The 26383-nt window shown below is 36.8% G+C and overlaps 1 protein-coding gene across 1 annotated transcript in view; it reads left to right on the top strand.

Annotated features, from left to right (window-relative positions):
- Positions 1–25923, top strand: part of ccdc85ca (coiled-coil domain containing 85C, a) — a 39173-nt gene extending 13250 nt beyond the window's left edge. Inside the window, exons 2-6 of the mRNA XM_052580535.1 lie at positions 10189–10268; positions 17151–17255; positions 21027–21122; positions 21833–21931; positions 22572–25923. Coding sequence (XP_052436495.1) covers positions 10189–10268; positions 17151–17255; positions 21027–21122; positions 21833–21931; positions 22572–22661 — 470 coding nt within the window. The 3' untranslated portion in view covers positions 22662–25923. The remainder of the gene's footprint in view (positions 1–10188; positions 10269–17150; positions 17256–21026; positions 21123–21832; positions 21932–22571) is intronic.
- Positions 25924–26383: the final 460 nt, after the last annotated feature.

Genomic DNA, 26383 nt, shown 5'->3' with positions numbered 1-26383 from the left:
ATCTTCAGAGAGTAGTCATGATAGAAATGGTGTTTTGTCCACTAAATACAGCTTTCTCACTCATGAGAATGTGAATGTGAATATTCACAAATCTGATCACCTCTCCTCAACAAGCTGCATGATTTGAGTTATAATTTATGCTGCGCAATTTGTAAAACAAATATTTTGGGCTAGCAGTTTGTTCAAATGGATCTAAATAGGCACAGGAAGATTCCACTGCTTACGAACACTCTCAGAAAAAAAGGCATACCAGAAGTCAGTAGGGCAATATCCTTTTAGAAGAAATGCAAATATGTAACTTCAGTGTACTAATACACATTTTAGATGTAAAAATGGGAAAGTTGTACCATTTGACAGGGTCCTGTCCCAGTGACATATTTTTAATTTTTTTTTGTTTACCCATTCATTAAGAATGCGTGGCCTGTCGTGTGTCACAGCTGCATTCTGGTTCTCAACTGAGCATCGTGGGTTGTGTCTTGCTCATGAGGGTCGTGTTGTGGTTGCCAAGGCAGTGTGCATGATGTTTGTGTAAGTGGCAGGGGGCACAACTGACTCTGGTCCTTGCCGCCTTATTACACCCCTGCTCTGATTGATAGTGACAGTGGTGTTTCTGCACGAGGCTGTGTGCACAAGGGCACATGCATGCTCTTACTCTCTTTCCCTCCCTGTTCCTCCTCAGTCTGTCTCCTTCTCTCTTTTCTTTCCCATCTTTTCTCCGCCTCTGGCTGTTTAGGCTGCGGACCCCATTGAGGATACAGGAAAAGCATTTGCTGACATTCAGATATGCCCGTGGGCTGCATCATGTAAGCACACTCTCCATCAGTGACACATGCTGTGCTCTGCAGCACATGAAGCCTTCTGGTGTTTCCTTCAGCATGATATGTCATTGTCTGAATGGTATTTTTATATTTGTGGCTTGACACAGAGCTATTGTTTGGAAGACGGTTTATGTGAATGAAGACATTATGAATGAATCACAATGGTTTTTGATGAATAAGACAGTTTTGATGTTTACTTTTCCCATCTGTTATTTCCTTCTTCCTGGAATTGTCTTGATAGTCATATGCAACCTTAAATCTTCAGTGAAATCCCATATATTTAAAATCTACTCTTAGGGAATTGTACAAGGAAGAACATTTCGGCACTGTTCCAAACCTAAGCTGCCTATATAGGCCTTAGAGATCAAGGCAGCTCACTAACCAAAATGAAACCTTACAGTATAATTAGAGGACCTGACATGAATTAGACAACTGATCCAGAGGTTAATGCTGCTTAGTAAATGCAAATGCTAAATTGCAAGCATAAAATTACATAGCACACCAAAACACTGAGTAAAATATAATTTTAATTGATGTTTTTTATGTTGAAAAATACTATATTATATTTAAAAAAAAAACATACAGCTGATGCCAATATCTTGGAAAGAAAGTGGGCCGATAACCGATATAAAGCCGATATATATATATATATATATATTTTATTATTTAAGAAATGTTAACTAATTTGGCAGTGGATTAAAAAATAAATGTTTTAAAAAATAAATGTTTAAAATAAACATACCGGTACTTATAGTTTAGATGACAAAGTATTTTTCACAAATAAATTAATATGTAATAAAAATTGTATTAAAAAGGAAGTAAACACTGTAACCAACAGGGCACTCAGTATTCTGGGAAGTTTGTGTGCATTGGGAATCATATTTTTTTCAAATAAAGCCAAGGTAACACTCATTTTAAATAAAGCATACAGAGAAAACAACATGAATGTGACAGTGAGCAAATGCATAAAGCGCAGCATAATTTGAAATCACGATTTTAAAATTTAAAGCATTCAGTTCACACGGACCGTCCGACAGTTACACAGAGAACACACGATCATGCTGGATAAAAATGCTCACTTCACAAGATCTCACAGTTGGATTCGACTAAGTTTGCAAGGTTTGTGTTATTAAATGTTCATTATTAATTCAAAGATTTGTTTAAATTATATAAATGCATATTTGCTTAATGTTAACATCAAACGAGAAAGTATTATAATGTTTGCCTATTACTAATAATATAAAAGTAATCATTATAATACTTTTGTATACATTAATACAAAATATATAATTATCTGATTATTAGACAAACTTCTATCTGAATTAAGACATTAGACATAACTGTTTATGACGATGGCGAACAAGAGGGAGAATGTGAGCTGTGTGCTCAGGCACTGCCATTCTCAGCGCCGTCAAAATAAAAGTCCCGCCTCTAACAAATCAGCCAAGCAGCGAAATTTATCAGCCAATGCCCATGATTGCAAAATACCAAATATCAGCTGATATATCGGCCTTGGCAATATATCGGTCGAACACTAATCTAAATAATATAATCTAAATCTAAATAAATAAATAAATAAATAAAAATCTTACTGACCTCAAACTGTTGACAATATTACATGACATTAATATTTAAAAAAATTCCTAGTTTGTCTGCCATCTTGGATGTTTTTTTTTTCTTTTCTTTTTCACTTAACTTGTCTCAATGCATTCTGGAGAGTATATGTGATGCTGCTTCACAATTAAAAAAAATAACTATCACATAAGAGCAAGTTAAAATAAGCTTCAAAATAAGTATCACATCTATAATGCCTCTGTAGGCAGCTTTGAAACTGAGCGCATATTATTTTACCATCCAGGAAGATGACAGTCTGCATGAAAACTTACATAATATTTGTCGGCGAGTGAGTGATACGATGTTCTTTGGCATGAGTATTAATCTGGACATGCCTCCACTGTGCATTCAATGCCCTGTAGTTTCATCGCTGTCATTGCTGCTCACGTCAGAAGAGTCTGTGTATTTGCCCTGACAGCAGTGCTGCAGACGTGTCCACAGTGCCAGGACAGGAGCCTGTTTCATAACACAGTTAATGAGTGAAATCAGCACATCTCATGATTGTTAATGTGTGAGCTGCACTCCCTGCTGAGCTTGTGCAATCTGAACTGGATACCTGTGCCAGAGCTTCCTGTCTATCAGTGCCAAGGAAGCAGACTGTTTAATTCTATAGTTGTAATTGGCAATTGCTTTAAAGAGTGAGTCGCTCTTGACTTTGTTGTAATTTGGTCAGCCTCATTGATGAGAGAAACATTATATTTTTTATTATGAGCCCTTTGAATAGTGTTTTTGCAGAATCTTGTGTCATTTATGGTTGGATAATCTGATGGAGTGGACATGAGTCATCAGTAGTTTGTCGGACCTGAAGGGACACTGTATCTCTGAATAATGCTGAGCTCTTATCTAGCCACTGTTGGGAACTGATTCCAAGATGTCTGCAAACTGTCAGATTGTCATTTTAAGGAACACACACAGCAGCTACCAAACATATTTGTACACTTATCATGCTTTAAATCACACTTTAAAATACCTGAATGTCATTGTATATGCAGTCACATTCAGACATTGTATGTGACCCTGGACCACAAAACCAGTCTTAAGTGTTTTTAATAAATAAATAAATAATCTTTCCATTGATGTATGGTTTATAAGGGTCGGACAATATTTGGTCGAGATAAAACTATTTGAAAATCTGGAATCTAAGGGTGCAAAAAAATTAAAAAATACTTAGAAAATCACCTTTAAAGTTGTCCAAATGAAGTTCTTAGCTATGCATATTACTAAACAAGAAGTTGTAATATATTTACAGTAGGAAATTTACACAATATATATTCATGGTACATGATTTTGACTTAATATCCTAATGATTTTTGTCATAAAAGAAAAATCTATAATTTTGACCCACACAATGTTTTTTATGGCTATTGCTAAAAATATATAGCCCAGCGACTTTCTTTTTACTGGTAAATATATATATATATATATATATATATATATATATATATATATATATATATATATATATATATATATATATATATATATATATATATATATATATATATATATTCATATATGAAGAGTTTAGATGCAAAAGCCTCCTTTTTATTTATTTTATATTTATATATTTTTTATTTTAAATGTATATAAATTATTTAAAAATACTCAACACAACAGCTTTGATTTTTTCAGCACTGTCTTCTGTTATTGCTATTGCTTTATTTGTTTGTTTGTTTGTTTTTGGATTTTATGCCTTGTATCATAACCTTAAAATTAGAAAAAAAAAATTTGGGCCTGTTTTAATTTGTTCATTTGAGTTATAAAAATCAATTTTAATAATATATACTGTTATTTTATACAATGTTATTTTTATTTCTAATTTATATTTAAATAAATTGTTACTCAAAATACTGTTCAGAACAGTGTCTAGACATTTTTGGCTTCATATTTTAAATAGTGCGATTTAGTTAACAAAGCTTTAGCTTTTCTGTTTCTCCTTTTTTGATTTTAGATTTTTTTTTTTTATGATTTTCGTCTTCATAATAATGTCAAGTCATCTCTCATATGAATAATTTCATATTTTCTATGCTTAACATTATTATGAGAAACTGCGTAGCAATTGTTACCTGAGAAACGTATTTAGTTCCTGTAACTCTTGCTAGAGGGGATCAATGTTCTGGTTGCGGGGTGAACTGTATCCAGGCCTCTTTGAATATCAAGCCGCTTCAGGTTTCATGGGGAAATAAGATGACCACAGCGGTGTGGAACAATGCCTCACTGTCTGGCTAGCCCCACTTCCACATCTTGCAGTAATTGAAATCATTCCTGGGCCTCTGTCCTACCAAAGCTTATTTCCCCGTGCTGCTCTGGGACTTGTACACCAGGATGGTGGGAGGGGTGTACAGTTGTTTTTGTAGCATGTTACTTCATGTATGAGCCGAATGTGGGGTCAACTGGAAAAGCTAATGAGCTTTTTATTGATTCCAGCAGTCAACCTGCCTGGGTGGCTGTGTGCAAATCAAGAAACTGCTAAAGTTGGCACTGAACATGTCTCGTCCACACCCTTACTGTAAAATCTTCATGTCTTTTTCCAGACATCAAAAGACTAAGATTATGTAAGTTATGTAACCAGTATGTGCTGGAGATCAAAGTCCTCAGTAATTCGCCTCTGAGGTCCAGATTGTTTGTCCAATCTGTTATGAACGTATGCTTTGTTTTTTTTTGTTTTTTTTTCTGGGCCTTATTGCCAGTAATGTCTATATGGTAACTAGTGTTGTTTTTGGCAGCCTGTTTTAATTTTAGTTTTAGTTTAGTCTTTGTGTGAAGCTGTCATTTTAGTTTTTATTAGTTTTAGTCACATTCATACTCATTTTAGTCTAGTCAAGTTTCAGTCAGCTAAAAGGCTAAGCATTTGTCTTATTTTAGAATTATCCATGACTATTTTCATCTAGCTTTAGTCAACAAAACTGATGACATTTAGTCTAGTTTTAGTCAATGAAAATTGTATTTTAGTCTCTTTTTAGTAATGCAATTCTATTTTATATAGTATAAGTACGTAGTAGTATAGACGAAACCAAAATTTTATTTTAGCCAAACCCATTTCAAACAAGGTTTTCTTATTATATTATTGTTACCTTATAGATTCAAGAATACATCCATTTGAAACTTTTTGTTTCATCCTGTTTTAATCAACCAAAATGGAGAGACATTTTAGCATAGTTTTTATTTTTTAAAGCACATTTAGTTTTGTTTTTATGTGTCAACAATATTGCATGATACATTTAATTATAGTCATCATCACATGACCAGCATTTACATTGTGTCTCGTTTTGTTTTCTTCACGTAATAAAGGTTCGTTGACAACGATATTCATACTCATAATTTTCGTTGACGAAAGTAACACTAATGGTAACATTAATTCTGTAGAAACTCTTGTGAAAATTGATTGGCTGCTACCAAATGGATAGGATGAAACGTAGCAGAATGGAGGTTACTACAGTATCCAAATGATTTGGACAGTTATCTCGATTAATTTTTGGGACTTTTTGACTTATTTTGATAGGAAGGTTGAGTGTAGACAGGGAGTGTGACCCAGGTTTGACTTGATCCTGGGTTCCTTTTCCTGAGCCACAGCTGTGGCTGTTTTTGTCACTTTACTTGATTTATAGTTGAGAGAGAACAGGAAATGATGGTTAAAAGTTAAGGGTACAGATATGTCGAGCCAATTCTCTCATATGAGCATCCTAACTGCTAACCACTACTGACTTAGGTTTAGAGAAGACACTTGACAGATGAAAAATGATTATGAAAAAAATTAAATAAAAATAAAAATATGAAAAATGCACAAAAATATATTTTCAAATTTTATGTGAAATAAAATTTTTCCAAAACATGTTTTAATCCGAAACTTTGAGACAATTTGTGTTCCAAATATGAGGTTGATATTTAAAAAAAAAAGAGCTCTCAGTAATATTTTGTTTGGGCGCAGTACCAAACGGTTCCACTAGATGAACGGTTTCTCATTCATATTTGTTTGTTTACATTTTAAGTGGCACAAACTTTACCAAGTTTTGTACCATTCTGATTAAGTAAAACAAACAAACAAATGAACCAATGAAAAAAAGACTGTATCCACCAGAGTTACGTTATTTTATGTTTTATTTTATTTTATTTATTTATTTATTTATTTATTTATTTTTCCAAGTCCTGACATCTAAAACTGAAATCAGTTATTTCTGAGTCATTTATTTATTTATTTATTTATTTATTTATTTATTTTTACCAGTTATGCTGAGTTTAATTGTTATTTTCAATTAACAGAAAATGTTTTAATTGAATTCTCATTAACGCTAAAAACACTGACCTCATCTCAAGCGGACAGACTCGACAGAAAGACTAAAAACATGGCATTACAAGTGGGTCACTACTACTATGACACGATCAGATAAGACAGAGGGAGACTTTCTCTGAGGCTATTCCACATCACAGTGTCTCTCCAATTAAGTAAAGCGCACACTGAGATGATGCCAGCACGATAACAGATAGTGTAGATCTGGCATTACCGTCAACACGTGTTTCTCTTGGTTTCTGTAAAGGCACAGTAGGACAGCTTGTTAGAGTTGAATGTTAAGTTGCGTGCTCTATTGGAGAGCCTACAGCGCTTGTGCACATAGAGGCGGACGCTGTGCAGCAGAGAATGTCTAATTGAGCAGAGATTGCTAAAGGTGGGCGACGCTCTCACGACCGTCCCTGACTTTGTGTTGCTTGTCTGATAACCCAGAGGCGTTTATTTTTGTCCTTTTTGAATGTGACTACATATGTGTTTAAGTTCCTTTCATAACCCCCTTTTGTTTTTCCACTGTCATATTGAAATCTTGTGCTCTATTAATTCTCTACACGGATAATGGCTGTATTCAGATCTGGGCGTATACCTCATTTCTGTGGGTTACCCAACAAAACATTACAGAGGGGTGTAGAAAACAATTTTTCTCGCATGTTCAAAGAGTTCCTGCTGCATTGCAGCCCCGCAGAGATAAAAGACTCTCTTGCTGTGAATGGAACGCCGCTCCGGTCAGCGGTGGGGAACGCCAGAGGTGGGTTGAGTCGGGGGTTATGTACATGGCAGAACCGGTCAGGCTTTGTAGACAGCCTCGCTAATCAGCTTGGCTGTGTGTCAGGTGATCAGATGTACTGTAGTTAGATTATGGGGTCACAAGGATTGGCAAAGAGGATTAACGAAGCAGGACCTCTGCCTACCACTATGGTTCTGGTGGGCACATAAACACGTCTATCCCAGAGTTATTAAAATTAAATTATCTTTCAAATCGCCGTCTTCATGCATGTGTTATTGTCAGAGATGAATAAAAAACAAATGCAGTGATTGGTTTGGTGCTCCTCATTAAGGGATCATCAAGAGTATCAAGAGGCTGCAGTGACACCTGGTGGTGATAACGGTCTTGATTATTAATTTCACTTTGATGAAACATACAAAATGGCAGGGAAAGCGTAAGATGATGATTTATTGGAAAATGAGGATTGGTCATGGTTTATTAGTTCTGGGTTCAAAGGGCATAAGAGACAAACCTTTGTATCTCATTTCAAAGGTCGGGCGGCCCATCCTTGACTGATGTTTTTAACAGCTTTATGAAGTGTATCAGTGATAGTGAGCAGAAACGTGTGTGAGAAGAGCTCAAACTAGTTTTTGTGAAAATATAGTACCGTTCAGAAGTTTGGAGTCTGTCTCTTATGCTGCATTAATCTGATCAGAAATACACAAAATAGTATTTTTTATGAAATATATGCAGAATTTGAAATAGCTTGTAATCATACTGCTCATGAAACTTTATATTTTTTTAGTGGAAATAATACAGTTTTCATATTCTTTGATGAATAGAAAATTCAAAACACATTTCTGTAATATCATGCATGTTTTTACTATCATTTTTTTTATCAGTTGAATGCATCCTTGTTAATGTCTTTAAAAGGTTTCAAATCTTACAGACTCCAAACTTTTAATATGTAGTGTATAAAACTTTTACCAATAAAAATGTTAAAGGATAAATGTTGCATTATTCAATTTTATTATTTTAATTGTTGTGCAATATAAATCATTTAATATGGTGCTATATAAAATTTTATTTTAGGCCAGGCTTAAAATCTCATTTGTACTAAACTGGAGGTCCCTATTCTGTCACCAAGGGGCCCCTTGGTCTTTCAGAGAAAATGAAAGCCAGAAAATCCTTGATGATTCATTCTGCTGTCACTGAAGGCCTCAGTTACCTTTATCTGTCCAATCACACAATCCTTACTTAGTTCCTCTGCGACACACACTCTGTGTGTGTTTGTGTACGTGAGCGTGTGCATACTTTGAAACAACTAATCTCTTCAGTCTTCACTCCTGAATGGTGCCAATGCATGACACCCACATCACCCTCATGACGTCTGTCTTCTGGAATTTGTAATACTTAGATATTTGTAGTAAAAAAAAAACAAGATTCAAATACAAGAAATTCGAATTATGTACCAAATGACTCACTTGAAGACTTGATTCTGATTGGTCAATTGTTGCATTCGGCAAGCAAATATGTTTGCACAAATGCACAACTAAATTGTATTATTGTTTTATAATTGTTTCATTTTATTCCCAGCCTGCATTATCTTGATTTTCTCACATAAAAATATTTTAATTTATTTATTTTTTAGTTGATACAAGGCATTTCTGTTTTGTGTCTGGGTTCTGATCACCTTGTATGGGTTTATTTTGCGATATTGGCCAGATTCATACAATACATCATTGGATTTAGATATTTTAGTATGTTTAGAAGCACCTCTTGGTCTCTTTCAGGAGGACTTTGACTACGCAAGGGATATTTGAGGATTTTCAATATAAAATTATGACACAGACATGCTTCCTTTTGCATCTACTCAGGCCGGCAGGCCGTCCATCACCAAAAGGTCATGAAAGGCATGCTGGGAATTCAGCATACACACAAGACCCAAAAAACTTTATATATATCCTGAATGACTTGGTTTTACTTCACAGACATGAAATCCGTTTGTTTACCCTTGCTTCTAGTTCCTTTGACGTCTGATTCTGTTGGAGACAAAGGTCAGATGGCTTAAATGAAGCAGCTTGTGTGTGTCAAAGGCAGTGTAGATTTTCTGATTTGAGATTTCTTCTTTGTCTAAATGAGCTTTTAAAAGTATAAGCCTTTATGTGATCATGTAGAAGGTGAACTGTACAAAACGTTTGTCTTTCAGCGTCTTTCTTTTGCTTTGACAGATGTCTTTTATTTAACTCATAGCCACAATGCATTCTGGGATATGGTATTGTATGTCAGTGCCTAATAGAAAGCAGCGCTATTTCAACATGACTCAGATTCCGGGATTACTAAATCACTTTTAGGGAGTTTTCACAGTAAAAGGGTTTTCATAACAAGAAATTATGTTGGGAGAAACTTGAGTAAGGCCAAAAAAAATCACACAGGCTGTAAAAATAGGGGCCACACAAGAACTGTTGATCATCTTGACTCTATTAACGCTCCTGATCACAAAGGATTGAACTGCAAATTAGAGGAATACATACATATATGCATTCCTCTCTCTCTCTCTCTCTCTCTCTCTCTCTCTCTCTCTCTCTCTCTCTCTCTCTATATATATATATATATATATATATATATATACAGTATATTTTAATAATATACTGTAAATATGTTACCTACCCAAACTTTTAAATTATAGTTCATGTGTTGTTCTATGTACAAAAATGCCAGTTTCCAAACTTTCTAATTAGTTTTCCCCTCTATTCTTTGTGCAGATTCATCTTCAAGCTACATCCGCCAACTTGAGACTAAAGTCCGGATTTTAGAGGATGACAACAAGCAATTGTTATCCCAGGTAAGAGTCTAGAGCTTAAACTCTGCTGGTAATGTGATAGTAAGGTACATGCCATGAAAACCTAAAGCATCCTTCCTAGTTCAGAATCCAGGGGTAAACCAATCATAACAGGGCCATTTTCATATAGAAATATACATATTAATACATCAGCCAGTAGAATTCTAAGGGACAAAGAGTGTAAAGAGTGGAATTGTGATGAATTATGGACTGGTATTTCACCAGAAGTAACCGTTTAAATTTAAAACACCTTTTATTTGATGGATTTTTACAGTCATGTAACTTTTGGAGTTGTGTGGATTATTTGTGGAATATTGTGATGTTTTAAAAATCTGTTTGGACTCTAATTCTGACGGCACCCATTCACTGCAGAGGATCCATTGGTGGGCAAGTGTTGTAATGACAAAATAGATTCTCCAAATTTGTTCTGGTGACAAACTCATTTGCATTTTTAATGGCCTGAGTACATTTTCCTTTGTGGGTGAACTGTTCCTTTAAAGAATGTCATTGCACTAACATGTAGAACTCTGGCTGAATCTGAGAGCTTTGATGCTGAAATGGGACTCTGATTTCATATTATGACACTGTCAGAGCTATGAACAAAAGGCCCTGGATCATTGACAGTTATATGAGACAAAGATACAGATCTGTCACTAACAATTTTCTCTTTCAGACGGTCTTCATCTCCCATTTTCTAAGCCCAGATTTATAGTCAAAGATAGCACATCCATCTCAATATTTGTAGACGGCACAGTCAACTAGTTGCTGTCAGTTTAATTGCATACGCTCATCTCTGATATTCCAATGCTACTTCTTCATATTGTTCTTTCTATGAAGATGGATGAAGCCTCATTTTTCTGTTATTGCCTCCAATGATAACTCAATTCTTTGAGGAAAGATATCTCAGAATATGCAAGTATTGTGTACTCTGTTCTGGGTATTATACTCTATATATATACTGATTATATTATACTGATCAAAGCCATTCTTTCTGTTACTTTAAGGAAATATGAGCGTTTTATTTACATGGCTTTTAGCTGGTGGAACTATTTCACTGTATTCCACAAGCAGGTAGTAAACCACATATTGAGCTGCGTTTAGCTGTGTAATGTAGGGCTTAAGATGAGAAGAATGCTGTTATTGCGGGGCCATCAGTCCATGACAAAGATCTCATTCATGGGGTCAAACCTGTGTTCAATTATTCATGGTCAGTAGAACATTGAATTGAAGGTTCAAAATGAAAACAGATGTTTGAAATTTACTGTCACTTTTGATCATTGTAATGCAGAATAAATGCAGTCTTGTTGCATTCATGCATTCACACACACACGCACGCACGCATGCACACACACACACACACACACACACACAAATTAGATTTCTTATCATTTGAGACCCTCCAGTAAAATCGGGTGTTGTATATGGCACTGTTTTCTTGGCAGAACTAGTTTAGTACAGACAGACAATTACGCAACGTATACACATCAACATTGCAGAAAAGTTTTGTAACAACCCTTTTCCCTTGAAAAAGTTCATAACCTCGATTAAGCTCCAGTAAATCCCTTTGTGCGCTGTTTGCACACAACAGCCATCAACTTAAGGGACAACAAAGCCAAAATGGGGATAATCACACACAGATGCTTTTACTATGCAGGAAATGAATTCATTCTTTATTGTGTAGAGAGATTTTCATTAGTCTTCTGTTTTAGAAAGTTATGAATGTAGGAAAGGCCATGACATTTTACAAGGTTTCTCTTGTTTAGAAGGTATTTCATGGCTGTGACATTCAAATATGCAGCGGTAAGAGTTTTTAGACAGGTGCCTTTCGGCTAAATTTCTTAGGTCATTATTTATGCTGCGTGACTGACGTTACCTCTCCATTCCAGAGCTTACTGCTTTTCTTTCTTTTACCTTTTACCCTTTTCTCAGATCACCACTCAGGAAATATCACGTACTATCCGCTATCTATTTTTCATTCGCAAACATTTTTGCAAGGGTTTTGTTATCATTCTGATGTCAGATATGTTGAGGACAGCACATCCTGCTCCATTACGAATGCTGTTTCTTCAGGTTTATACCCATAATGACAGAAGACGGGAAGGTGTTCTTGTGGTTTCTTCGTGCTGGGATTGCTAGATCTTTATTTTTAAGTCATATTGAGTGCATTTTGCAAATGCATATAGATGAGCCCGATTTATGTTCTTCAGATAAAAACAATAAGATTTGCAGTACTGTCAGTTTTAAGTGTTTAAATGTTGTCTTGATGAACACTGAAGACCAGAGGAGATGGTAAGATGAGGTCAGGCAGCAGCTGTATTTATAAACACTGTGGCTGTGTTAATATGGGTCCCTCAGCGACTGCCTGGCCCATGCCAAAAATCTGGAGTAAAGCAAGTGGAAGTAAATCTGTCTGGACAGTTTCTGTGTTGGCAGTATATGACCACTCATTATTTCAAATTAAGTTGTATTAACAACTCAGGGGCTTATAATAATTAGCTGATGTTTGATGAAGTTATCAGCATCAGCAATTTTAATCTCCCCTTAGAATTACTGAATCAGTATGATATGGTATGGTATACTGGCCCATAATGGCTAACCACTAGACATTAAGCTGCAACGAACTAGTGTTCAGAGAGACTAGAGGGTTAAAAGGTTTGATACTCTGCTATCTTGTAATCACACACCCAGTCTTGGATCTTTCTAGTGTCACAGATGGAGTTCTACACTTTTTCCACGTCTAGACTCGTGTAATTATTCGCGCGCTGTCGAGGCAACGTGTGTATTACATCATTTTCAGTTTTGATGTGAATTTTTCCATACCCGACCGCTTGTCTGGTGGTTTAAACTCCATTTAAAAAAGGAGGAGTTAGTTCTATCACTTCAATGTGTACTTTGTCACAATCTAGACCGTGTTTACTTGTCTGATTGTTTTGATTTTATTAAATTCTAAGAAATTTAATAACTGAGAAGTTAATATATCACTTCAATGTGTATTGTATCACAATCCAGACCGTGTTTACTTGTCTGATTGTTTGATTGTTTAAAAATTCCAAGAAATATAATGACTTTGAGAAGTCAGCACCTCAATGTGTACTTTATCTCAATCTAGACCGTGTTTACTTGTCTGATTGCTGAATTTCATTCGATTCTGAGGAATCTAATGACCGTTATCTAACTTCAAGAAGTTCAATATATCACTTCAATGTGAATTGTATCACAATCCAGACCGTGTTTACTTGTCTGATTGTTTGATTGCATTAAATTCTGAGGAATATAATGACAGTTATTGAAAATGTGAAGTTAGATGTACTGGAGGGACTGCTGGGCGGGAGCAGCCCCTCCATGTACAGACAGAGCAACGCTCTGGGCAGACGACTTCTCAGCCTAATCCCAATCTGATGTCAGGCTGGGAGGTCCACGGCCAAGAAGTCATGACGCATTTCAGTCACAACTACAGAGGGCGGCCCCTACTGGGGTAGAGCGGTGTCCACCTCATTATACGGTGCCCGTCTCACCTGAGTGCCCTCGGGAGGTGGGTCTGCCAACCCTGCCAGAGTTTCAGGGTGCAGCCGCTTCCAGCGAGCACTGCTCTCAGTTATTTTCGCCCGTGAGCGTAGTGGAGCTGAGACGCTCGCCGCCCCTTCGGGCGCCTCTTACACCAGAGGTCAGTCTCGAGGGACTGATTCCCTTAGTACATCAGTTAGCAGCGTGAAAACTACTGCCAAATGTATCTGAATGGGTCCTGCACACGGTAGAAAGAGGCTATCGCATTCAGTTCGGCCATCCACCGCCGACATTCAATGGGGTTACACCGACAGTAGTCGGCCCCTAGCAGGCTCTGGTGATGGAACAAGAAGTGAATACCCTAATAAGGAAGGCGGCCATCGAGGTGGTCCCTCCTCTAGACAGGGAATCCGGGTTTTACAACCGGTATTTCATAGTTCCAAAGAAGGATGGGGGGGTTGCGTCCGATCTTAGACTTACGTCATCTAAACCTCTCAGTTATGTCACTGAAGTTCAAAATGCTCACTGTCAAACAGGATGTAGCTCAAATCAGATCCGAGGACTGGTTTGTCGCAATAGATCTCAAAGACTCATACTTCCACATATCCATCCTTCCACAACACAGGAAGTCTCTGAGGTTCGCTTTTGGGGGCAAAGCCTACCAATATCGAGTACTTCCCTTCGGCCTTGCACTCTCACCCCGCACGTTCACGTAATGTGTAGATGTGGCTCTGGTATCCCTCTGTATGCAGGGCATCCGCATTCTAAATTATATCGGCAATTGGTTGATTCTAGCTCAATCAGAGCACATGGTGGTTCGACATCGAGGTGTCGTTCTCGCCCATATGGGGGAGCTGGGTTTGAGACTGAATGCCAAGAAGAGTGTACTTTCTCCAGTTCAGAGAACCACCTATCTAGGCGTAGTATGGGATTCGACCACGATGCAGGCACGTATGTCTCCTGCTCGGATCGAGTCGATCCTCACATCAGTCAAGAGAGTCAAAGAAGGCCAGTCACTCACTGTGAAACTCCTCTCATTCGGAGCAGTGTATATTCCTGGGAGATTGACTGTGGGAGCAGACATACTGTCGAGACAGGGGCCGAGACCCGGGGGCTTCACCCCAAGGTGGTGAAGTAGATATGGAGAGTTTTTTGGACCTCTTTGCGACTCAAGAGATATCGCAATGTCCTCTCTGTTTCTCTCTAGTTCATCCAGCTCCTCTGGGACTGGACGCTATGGTACAGACCTGGCCGAGGCTTCGTCTGTACGCTTTTCCCCCTATCGCTCTGCTCCCGGGAGTTCTGGCGAGAGTACGCCGGGACGGGGTCCGTCTTCTATTAGTAGCCCCATTCTGGCCGGGCCCAGTATGGCTCGCAAATCTGATCTCTCTCCTCGACGGCTCTCCATGGGTGATTCCGATCAGGACAGATCTGCTCTCTCAGGCGTAGGGCAAAATATTCACCCTCGCCCGGAGTTGTGGAAGTTGTCTGTGTAGCCCCTGAGGGGGCACAGCTCATAGTTTCCAGTCTCCCAACCGAGGTTGTTGAGACCCCCACACTCCAATCCAGAGCTCCCTCTACGAGGAAACTGTACACCCTGAGGTTGAAACCCTTCTCCTCATGGTGCAGAGACCGCCAGCTTGACCCTGCTAACTGCCCAGTTGGTACAGTTCTGGAGTTTCTCCAAGCTAGGCTCTCTGCGGGGTTAACTCACTCCACCTTAAAGGTGTACGTGGTGGCCATAGCTGCTTACCACGTCCCTTTCAATAGTCAGTCAGTGGGTAGACACTCCCTAGTTACACGTTTGCCTCACTGGCAAACTGCGCTGAGGCTGAGACCTCCAGTACGGTCCCGTGTTCCCCCCTGGGACTTGGTTGTGGTGTTAGAGGCTCTCTATAAAGCTTCATTTGAGCCGATTCATGAATATTACTGTCAGGCCCCCTAGGTGGCCCCTACCTACTTAGACTTTGCCCCTGGTATGGCCAAAGCATTTTTATACCCTCGAGCGGGTTACATTCCTAAAGTTCCCTCTGTTATGCCACAACCCATAGTACTGCAGGCCTTCTGTCCTCCTCCCTTTCGGGAGCCAGACCAGGTGAAGCTAAATTGTATGTGTCCAGTTCGAGGACTGGACGCATACGTCCACAGAGCTTCTGTGGAGAAAACCTGACCAATTGCTTGTTTGCTACGGTCCTCCTAAAAAGGGTTTCCCTGCCTCTAAGCAGACCCTTAGTCGTTGGATAGTCGAGGCTATCAACGAGTCCTATGAGTCCTCTGGTCTTCCCCTTTGTTTGGGAGCCAAGGCTCACTCTACACGGAGTATGGCTGCCTCTAAGGCCTTTCTAGCAGGTGTGTCCCTCTTGGACATCTGCAATGCTGCGGGGTGGTCCACGCCCTCTACATTCGCCAGATTTTACAATCTTGATATGCAAGCCGCTCCTGGCTCTTCTGTCCTCTCGCCTTAGCTGTGCTCTTCGGATACACACTAGGCAGGGGTTTGGTAGTCTGGCAGCGTTGGCACATCGTTCCCCAAAAGCGCTCGACGCAGCTCGAGTTCCCGAAGAGGAACGTCCCTAGGTTACGTATGTAACCCTAGTTCCTCGAGGGAACGAGACGCTGCGTCGCAGAGCCATACTCCCGGCACCCCTGCCTGCGCTTGCTTCCCTACTCGAAGCTGAAGTCAGCTGTGTGGCAGGTGCCTTTATAGCTTCCTGGTCGCTGCGTCACCCCGCCCGTGACGCCACGCTCTTCCATTGAACTGATTGCACACGATATTCAGAGTTGTTCTTGCCAAAGGCGTTCCCCAAAAGCGCTCGACGCAGCGTCTCGTTCCCTTGAGGAACTAGGGTTACATACGTAACCTAGGGACGATTTCTCATATTGCTACATAAATATACTGTTCTAAAGTTTGGGATTTGTATGATTTTTCAGTGTTTTTGAAAGAAGTCTCTTGGCTGTATATATGTGATCAAAAATACAATAAAAACAGTAATATAGTGAAATATTATTTGTCTGAAAACAAATGTTTTCCATTTTAATATATTATAAAATGTCATTTCTTCTTGTAATGGCAAAGCTGAATTTTCAGCATCACTTATTATTAAATTCAAAAGAACAATTTATTATATATATGTATATGTATGTATATATGTATGTATGTATAACTGGCCCTTTTGATTTTAATTAAGTATTCATTTAAAAAAAAGATTAATGATCCCAAACATTTAAACAATAGTGTACAGTACTGTACATTTAATCCTTTTTATGTTTCCCCTTTGATTTATCTAGGAAACTGGAACATTTTTGGGTCTGATTTGTCTGTTAATCCTTCTAATAATCGCAAATAATCTGTGTTTGACACATTTCTGCTTCTCTCCACAGCAGGGGAGCACGGGAGATCTGAAGACACTTCGGAAAGGGCTGTCTCCGTATCACTCCGAGTCCCAGCTCTCCTCGCTATCCCAGTTTCAGGACACCTTACAGAATGTACGTATCCCACCGATCAAATCTGACATGACCTCATTATTTTGTGTCAGAGCCAAAACTTAAATCACATTTGAGCTTAAAAAGATTGGTCATGTTGAGCCGATTTGAGGATTTGACAACAATTAGCTGTTGCAATTCCAGCTGGTTTAAGGATTCTGCATTGCTCTTTGTTGATGCAGATGAGAATTGACCCATGCCAAGGAGCTTAAAACATCAGCCTGAATGACAGAGAAATGTATATCAATATGAGTTGTTCAATGGCTATTAAACTTTTTCAGGTAGTAGACAATTCAGCATAAAAATTGTGGACCACCTATATGTAGAACAAGTATTTACCAGTTGGTTGTGTACACTCTTCATACAGTACAGTTAAGTATAATAGTCTATCCTGAAATTATTTTGCCAGATTTAATTTTGAAATAAACCACACTGATTGCTAATGAACTAAATACAACAACTGTTGCATAACAGTCAGGTGCTTTATATTGAAATAAGAGAACAGAAACACTATTAAAAATGAAAGTTAGCAGAATCAGTTGTTAATTATGAGTTGAAACATTTGAACGATAGTGTATTTTGTATGTGTATCAGAACCATTTAATTATTTTAATATGCATGATGCAGCACAGAAAAAAAGAAAGAAAGATGCTGTACTCGTAGGTCATTTCCGTGGATTGCAGGAGGTTTGATGTGCTCTGATCTCTGCTGTGGACTGTCTCTGTGCTGATCCGTTCCTTGTTTTAGATATCCTTTCTAACTGAAAAATGACCTTATAGGAGCAATTCAGCCAACCCTAGTTGAACATTTCCAATGACAAAGCCCACAATGCTGTACGAGATGAAGCTGAATGCTGTTAAATATGTTCTGTCCTTAAAAGTTATTTTATTATTCCTCTTTTCTCCTGATATATCATTATCATCATCATCATCATTATTCCCCTCCACTCGTGTCCTCAAAAAAGGTCATCTGCGAACCTGGTGCTTCAGCTAATCAGTGCACTCATCAACTCTGACAGGCCAAAACAGCACAGCTGCTCCACTTTAATATGAGGGACAGCTTCCACAGGAAGGAGAAATCAATTAGAGAGTGGTGTGGGTCTTGTCCTCAGAGGCTGCTGCAGCCCTGTCTGCGAGCTCATGGCTTCATTATCATGGCTTTGAACTTTCGCTTTAATCACGGTGGGAGATGACACTAAATAATGCAGTGGCAAGCTGCTGAAACAATAATCAGGTTCGTAGAAGCAAACAGATCGGTTGCTGTTGTTAGCAGTTACCTGAAGAGAGGTAATCAGAGCAGATTGGTGCTGTTTCAGAGTTGCTTAACACTGTTAAAATGTAGTATGGAAATACTATCATTTTTGACATTAATGTAAATAGTCGCTTTGGAGTCTACTAAATGACTAAGTGTACATGAATATATACCTGTACACAAGTTTGGGGTCAGTATTTGATCAAAAGTTCAGTAAAAACTTTTTTTTCTATTTTAATCTATTTTCTCACAGTTTTAAGCATTGATTTAGTGCTCAAGAAACATTTATTATTATTATCAGTGTTGAAAACAGTTGTGCTGCTTTATATTTTGTGATGCTTTCTTGCCAGGACACAGAAAAGTTTAAAAGAACAGCATTTATTTGATACAGTATAGCAGTCTTTTGTAACATTATCAAAGTTTTTACTGTCACTTTTGATCAATTAAATGCATTCTTTCTGAATAAAAATATTAATTTCTTAAAAAAAAAAATAATAATTCTTACTGGCCCTATATTTTTGCACTTTTAAGTATCTTTAAAATTTTTGAGGTCACACCTTTTTTTTCCCAATGGCAGTATAACTTGTATATCTATAGCATCTACATGTTAATGTCTTCTTTATTGAAATGTGCTGCATACATCAAAGAAAGGTTGTATGCATAGCAGTATTCATGTGGTGTAATCATTGGATTTGTTTAATCCAGGATATAGTCTGACTCTGTGTTTTGGTGTTTATGATCAATGCATTTCGCAGATTAAACAGATGATAGATAAGCGGCGGGAGTTTATAGAGGCTTTAGTGAGGATCTTCAGAACATCTAATATTATTGGACTTGGATTTGATAGGCCTATAGAAATATGATGAAATTTGGCTGTATCTAGTCCTCTGCTCTGTTTGGGACAGCGCTAGGCACACTAGCCAATAAAACAGATGTTCCTCATGGCAAGGCTTCAAAACTGGGCTCCAAACAAATGCGATGATCACTTATTTCATGTTAATGCCTGGAGATGCCACTTCTTAATGGATTATTTTGAGTAATCGATAATCGGAATAAATTGTGTTTTAGGTCAACAGAATAAAGGCTATTCTATAGCATCCTGAGCCTATTTCAGCATATTGGAATGTAAATAGAATGTTACTGTGCCTGTGTGTTAGAATATAATGTTGCACTGAATAACATTTAATAAAGAAAACATATGCACACCCTTTAATTTTTTCACATTTGTTATGTTACAGAGCCGTAAACTAAGTTTTTTTTTAAATTATGGTTTATATTCACATCAATCTACACTCTACACAAGAAAAATAACTGAATAATTTGTAATCCAATTTGTAAAAGCCGTGAGTGTATTTAATATGTAATAGAATCATGTATTTATATTATTTAATATGTGTCTATATTAAAATGTAAACATATTATTGTGACATTTCAGCATGTAATTGTGTTATTGCATAGAATATTTTTCTTTTGCAATATAGATTATACAACTACCATATGACCCTGGACCACAAAACCAGTCTTAAGTCGCTGAGATAAATTTTTAGCAATAGCTAAAAAAACATTTGTATGGGTCAAAATTATAGATTTTTCTTTTATGCCAAAAATCATTAGGACATTAAGTAAAGATCGTGTCCCATGAAGATATTTTGTAAATTTCCTGCTGTAAATATATTAAACTTTATTTTTGATTTGTAATATGCATTGCTAAGAACTTCATTTGGACAACTTTAAAGGCGATTTTCTCATTATTTAGATGTTTTTGAACCTTCAGATTACAGATTTTCAAATAGTTGTATCTTGGCCAAATATTGTCATATCCTAACACACCATACATCGATGGAAAGCTCATTTATTCAGATGATGTATAAATCTTAATTTTGAAAAATTGACACTTAAGACTGGTTTTGTGGTCCAGGGTCACGTATAATACTGAATTGTAAGGCCTTGAATAGATATTGGCATTTGCTTTTAAAAAAATCCATAGCACTGCTTGGTTTTTACTGGCAGATGAATCCATGCAGAATGAATCGTGGGACTCCTGGGCTTCTCTAATCAAGCTGCAGGCTGATGCATGACAGTGACCTTTGGTTCGGGATGTACTCGATTCAGTCCTAGGGTAAAGTCCCCATGGCTCTAGCCCTTAATAAACCTGCTGGCAACTGCAAGTGAACATCACAGTTCTGTTCTCCCAGGCCAAAAGCGAGCTGCAGTTTCCATCCAGGGGTCCTCTCCTAACCCCAGTGCTGAAATGCCAGCTCAATTGTTGTGGATTTAACGCTAGAATGGGACTCAAAGGGCTGTGTCTAAACAGGGGCTCACCAGACCCCGTGCACTGAAAGAACTCTTTGTTGATGTGTACCCATGAAGGGGTCCAAGCAGAGATGAGTTATAATGAGATGCTTTAACCCATTTCGAGCCTGAGTTGACTCAGAGAAATAGCCATGGCTTGAATCACTTCTGGTAATCTGAGAGAGTAGTTTGAGTGATTTTTGATCGTGATGAATGTGTGTCTGTCTTCAGGGGTCTGCGCGGATGCCAGGAGATGATCTGCCGCCCCCCATCACAGGATACCTGCCGGCTGCACAGAAACCAGAGGCTGTTGTCCATGCCATGAAAGTAAGTTTCTGTTGCACATATTGCAAAATCAAGTTTCATGGTAAGAACTTCTCATGGAGTGTTCTTGTTACTTGTTATAGTAATACTGCCACCTAGAGGATTTTCTGTGTTTTGTTAAATCTCTGATGTTTAAAAAGAGATGACCAGAACATTTTGGACTTTTTACCTTTTCATTTTAATTTGTATTAGTAATTTAGCTATTTTAGTACTATCTATCTATCTATCTATCTATCTATCTATCTATCTATCTATCTATCTATCTATCTATCTATCTATCTATCTATCTATCTACAACTTCAATCCAATTTTATTTCAGTTTTAGAAATTTTTGTACTTCAGCAATCTATAACTATATGTAACTATTCATATAAATTAAAAATAACTATTTAAGAAATGATTAAAGAACCGAATAAAGTGTAACAACACTATTACATTTTAAAATTTACATTCAATTATATTAAATTAAAATACAATTATTTTATAGTACACTTAAAATTACAATGCTAATATTTAAATGCTAAACTTTTATTTTTTTTTATTTTTTTTTAATGAATTTTCATTTCATACCTTAAATTAACACAAACAGTGCCTTAAGAGTTGAACTTCAGTGTAAATAATTATGATTGGTGGTTTGTTCAAGTCAGTTAAGTCTGAGCCATAGTGATAGTGCTGCTTGATTTATCGAGCATCTCTGTTCATTTGCTGTGTAGGTATTAGAAGTCCATGAGAACCTAGACAGGAAGATCCCGGAGGACTACGAGGAGGATCTCAGTGAGAAAGAGAAAGCCATTGTCAGAGAGATGTGTAATGTGAGTACTTAGAAACATCTCCCATCTGCCCACCCTGAACTCCAGCTTACTTGCCTCTTGGCCCTTTAATAAAACCCTGTTAACAGAAAGGGGCTGTAAGTTTGTGCTCCCTTTCCCATGTGTTTGCTGTCCTGCCGCTTTGTATGATTACATCGGCTTTGATTGAGGACACTGTTTCAGTGTTGCACAACAGAGACCCATTTTCAAACCACTTTAATGAGAGGCCTTTGCGAAAGTCCTTGGAGTGTTTATTGCACAGTTTTCCGTGCAATTAAAATAACTTAACACTGGAACAATGCAGGTTTATCAACTCCCTGAAGAGCCCCTGGAATCTGGGACCTGTGCTATGTTCCTGAACGGAGAACATCAGATAGCACAAGGGTTTCTTTCTTTTCTGATCGTAATTAGTCCCTAGTCCCACCCAACCAACCAGCTCCCTTTTTAGAAGCTCATTCAAATCATCATCATCATTACACACGATATCAAAAATCCATACCATCACAAATTATATGACCACATCTTTATTCCAGAACATGCTGCATGATAGCACTGATAGAATAGTTTGAGGACATTTTTCATTTTACAAGACTTTGTATAGTTAAAAGATTCACCCAACTGTGTGTTTGGTTTGTGTGTTCAGGTGGTGTGGCGTAAGCTCGGAGATGCAGCAGGATCCAAACCCTCCATCCGCCAACATCTCTCTGGGAACCAGTTCAAAGGCCCTTTGTAGCTTCCATGTCAATGACCAGCAGGGCCTCGAACAAACAAACAAATCTGTGAATATGACAGGAGGAACAGACAGTCTCAGAACGGGGCAACTTCGGGAAACCACACAAAGAGCTTTGCATCTACTGCCAGCTCCTTTCAGCCCATGCCATTCAGTTGAGACATTTCAAACCTATTACTTATGATGCCCTGTGGTAGTTTAACATATAATGGACTCACAATTAGCACAAGCTAAATAATTACTCTATTTATGTGCACACCATCCAAGAAGGCAGCTTAATGGATTCGTTTCTCGTTCCAGATAAGGAATGAAAGCACACAGCTCTAACGCAGATAAATTCTCCATGGAGATACTTCTACAAGATAGATCCTTTCCACTTTCAGCTAAAAAGCTTTTTGATTTTGGCATAAGACCACTCCATATTATATATTTTTTTTACCTTTTACACTACCGTTCAAAAGTTTGGGTTGTATGTTTTTGAAAGAAGCCACTAATAATCAGCAAGGCTGCATTTATTTGCCTCTACATACAGTGAAAGTAACATTGTAATAATACAATAATATAGTGAAATATTATTACATTTTAAAATAGTTGTTCTGTTTTAAAATGTAGTATATTCCTGCGACGGCAAAGCTGGATTTTCAGCAGCTGTTACTCCAGTTTTCAGTGTCACATGATCCTTCAGAAATCATCCTAATATGCCGATTTGACGTTCAAGAAACATTTCTTATAATTATCAATGTTGAAAACAGTTGTGGAATTTGAAACCATCAATGAATAGAAAGTTCAAAAGAACGGTGGTTATTCACAATTGAAATCTTTCGTTTTCTGCTACATTTAATGCATCCTTGCTGAATAAAAGCATTATTTAAAAAAATATATGAATCTTACTGACCCCAAACTTTCAAACAGTTGTTGTATATATATTTTTTTGACTTTAGCCACTCCTATCACATCACAATGTGACTGTTATCATTACACTTAAACTCAAACATTACTTATATGTACCAGCCACAAGTTCTATTCATTCATCAGTGTTAATTATGGACCATTAACATAACTGAAAAACAAAACATAACAGTAAACCTTTTAATAACAAACAAAAAAAGTCTTTATTTCAGGTAGTTCATGAACGACATATTTTCTCAGGTTCCCAGAAATACATATTCTAAAATAATACTGTATACTTTATTTTGAATAAATTCTATTACCTGGAAATATTCAAAGGATATATGCAGGTCAGCTCACCAGTTTAAGCATTTAATTATTTTTAATATTTTTTTTAAATAAATGCTGCTTTCTGTGACTCCATTTGTATTTAAACAAATGAAAGCAGATTGTAGAATCCTCTTGTAGTGAATGGGTGCCGTCAGAATGAGAGTCATTGCAATGGTGTAAAGTTAAAATGCCTTAAAAATGGATTTGTTTCTTACAAACAATTAATGTTTTACTTTACAATATCATGTGAATTAAGATGTTTTGATCAGCTGTTTGAACTCTCATTCTGATGGCACCCATTCAGTACCAAGTCATGTGATGTAAAATTTCTCCAAATCTTTTCCAATGAAGAAAGAAACAAACACATATACATCTTGATGGCCTGGTTGTGAGTTAATTTTCAGCTATTTTTATTTCATTTTTTATTTTGGCTGAACTATTCCTTTAAATCTGTTTGAGGTCTAAAAATTAAGTTCTGTATGAAAAGAACTGGAGCTGTATTTCAGGTTCTAGAAACCGAATAGGTGCAATAGAGAAACTCTATGCTGGATGAAATGCAATGTGGAAGTGATGCGTGTTTTCTGTTTAGCCTGAGGTTTTATCAGTACACTGTTTCAGAAAGCATTTTAATGTCATAATCTGCCATTGGAGCATGTAAAGTACCTCAGCCAGTCACACTTTCCATTTCCATTTCCATATTCCTTTTCCCAAGCTTAACATTTCTGCATAAACTGAATGAAATCAGACCATGCAGTAAGTGTTGATGAAAACTGGATCAATTGTAAGGTTTGCATTATTAATAAGCTTCTTTTGATGAATTTTGTGTAAAGTGTAATTCTGCTCCATAGGCCTAGTTCATGAGACCCTCAGGCAACAGCTTTTTTTTGCTCATTGTACATGATATATAGCGAAGTCTTAAGTAAATGAGAAAGCAGTAGATGAGATGTCTCTTGAGTCTTATGTATTATAATGCAGATTCATTATACATGTACACAAGAACTGTCTCAAAAGATGCTTGCTGCATTCCCACAAAAGCTCTTTTTTAAAACCAGTAACCCAACAAGCCATAATTTTGTATTGTTTGTTTAAATCAAAGCTATTTTGAGCATTGCCGAAATTCTTCTGTCGATCTAGTTATTTTTGTATTAAAGTTGTATGGATATTTCATTGAAATTGTATATTTATGAGAGCACCTTTATAGTGCTAGACTGAAATCACATTCGTATTGGATGTTTTTTTTTGTTGTTTTTTTCACACTGGGTGCAGCAGGTGGCTTTTAGCAATATATATATATATATATATATATATATATATATATATATATATATATATATATATAATTATTATTATTATTTTGTCTGATGTTTATGCGAACAAAATGAGCAGCAAACATTTGAATAAGTAAAGAAAATAGTTGCATATTTATATGAAAAGGATATGTTATGAATTTGGGTCAGCAAAACAGTGTGTGCTGTTAACAACACAGTAATATTGTCTCTTCTATGCTGTGAAGTGTTTCATGTGAACATAAAACCTAAATCATTGCTGTTGAACTACATGTGAACATAATACCTAAATCATTGGTGTTGAACTGCACGCATACATTAAAACTATTTTTGAAATCCAATTAGAAGTGTCCTTTATAAACAGATCTAGAATACACAACTACTGACTTTTTGTATTTGTTCAGTTTAAAGCAAAAAAAAAAAAAAAAAAAAAAAAATCTGAAATGCTGATATTTTCTTATTTTCTTTTCAAATGCACTGCTTCTTTTGTGAATAACGATTTGATGTTTGAATCTTTCATAAAATTCAATGTTGTGTGTAGCTCATCTGTATGTGAAACACGTGAAGTTGTATTCTAGGACATACAATACATTGTAAATAACTACTATTATTGTAGAATACCTGTAACTAGCATGCGTTTATATATTTTTAATAAGCTGTATGTAGCTGAGAAAGGACCTGTATTTTAGCTAATAAAAATTCTAAATAAATTGCAAATAACCCTCTTGTAGATTTAAAATAAAAACGAATCCTTCTCTTTGTATAGTCTCATTTCCTTTTTGAATTGTATAAAATGAGCAGCAGAAAAAAGGGCAGAGTCTGCCATCTACTGGAGGTTTGCTGGAGTTGCAGTAATTTTAACGAATTGAATGACTTGAGTTTTTGTCTTTTTCAGCAAATGATCAGAGAATTTGTGTTTAGCCTTCAGAATATGTTATTTCCCAACCAGAAGGTCAAACTAAATTTTCTATGAGCTTAATTCATTCTATACGAGGTTGCCCATTTCCCAATGTTGCCTACATGCTCACAATTTGTAAAAAATATAGTATTTAAAAAAAAAAAAATATATATATATATATATATAAATGTATGAAGTAAAAGAGAGAAGTGGTATAAAAATATGAATTGTCGATTTATTACATTATGAACTATTATTAAACAGATTATAAATCACATTAATGCACATTATAAATTATAAATGGTTTACCACAATGTTATAGC

Source organism: Carassius gibelio, chromosome B17 (genome assembly GCF_023724105.1).
Source record: "Carassius gibelio isolate Cgi1373 ecotype wild population from Czech Republic chromosome B17, carGib1.2-hapl.c, whole genome shotgun sequence".
NCBI classification, from domain to species: Eukaryota; Metazoa; Chordata; class Actinopteri; order Cypriniformes; family Cyprinidae; genus Carassius; species Carassius gibelio.
Note: the sequence above shows the minus strand (reverse complement) of the source record. Positions and strands in the feature narration are given on the sequence as shown.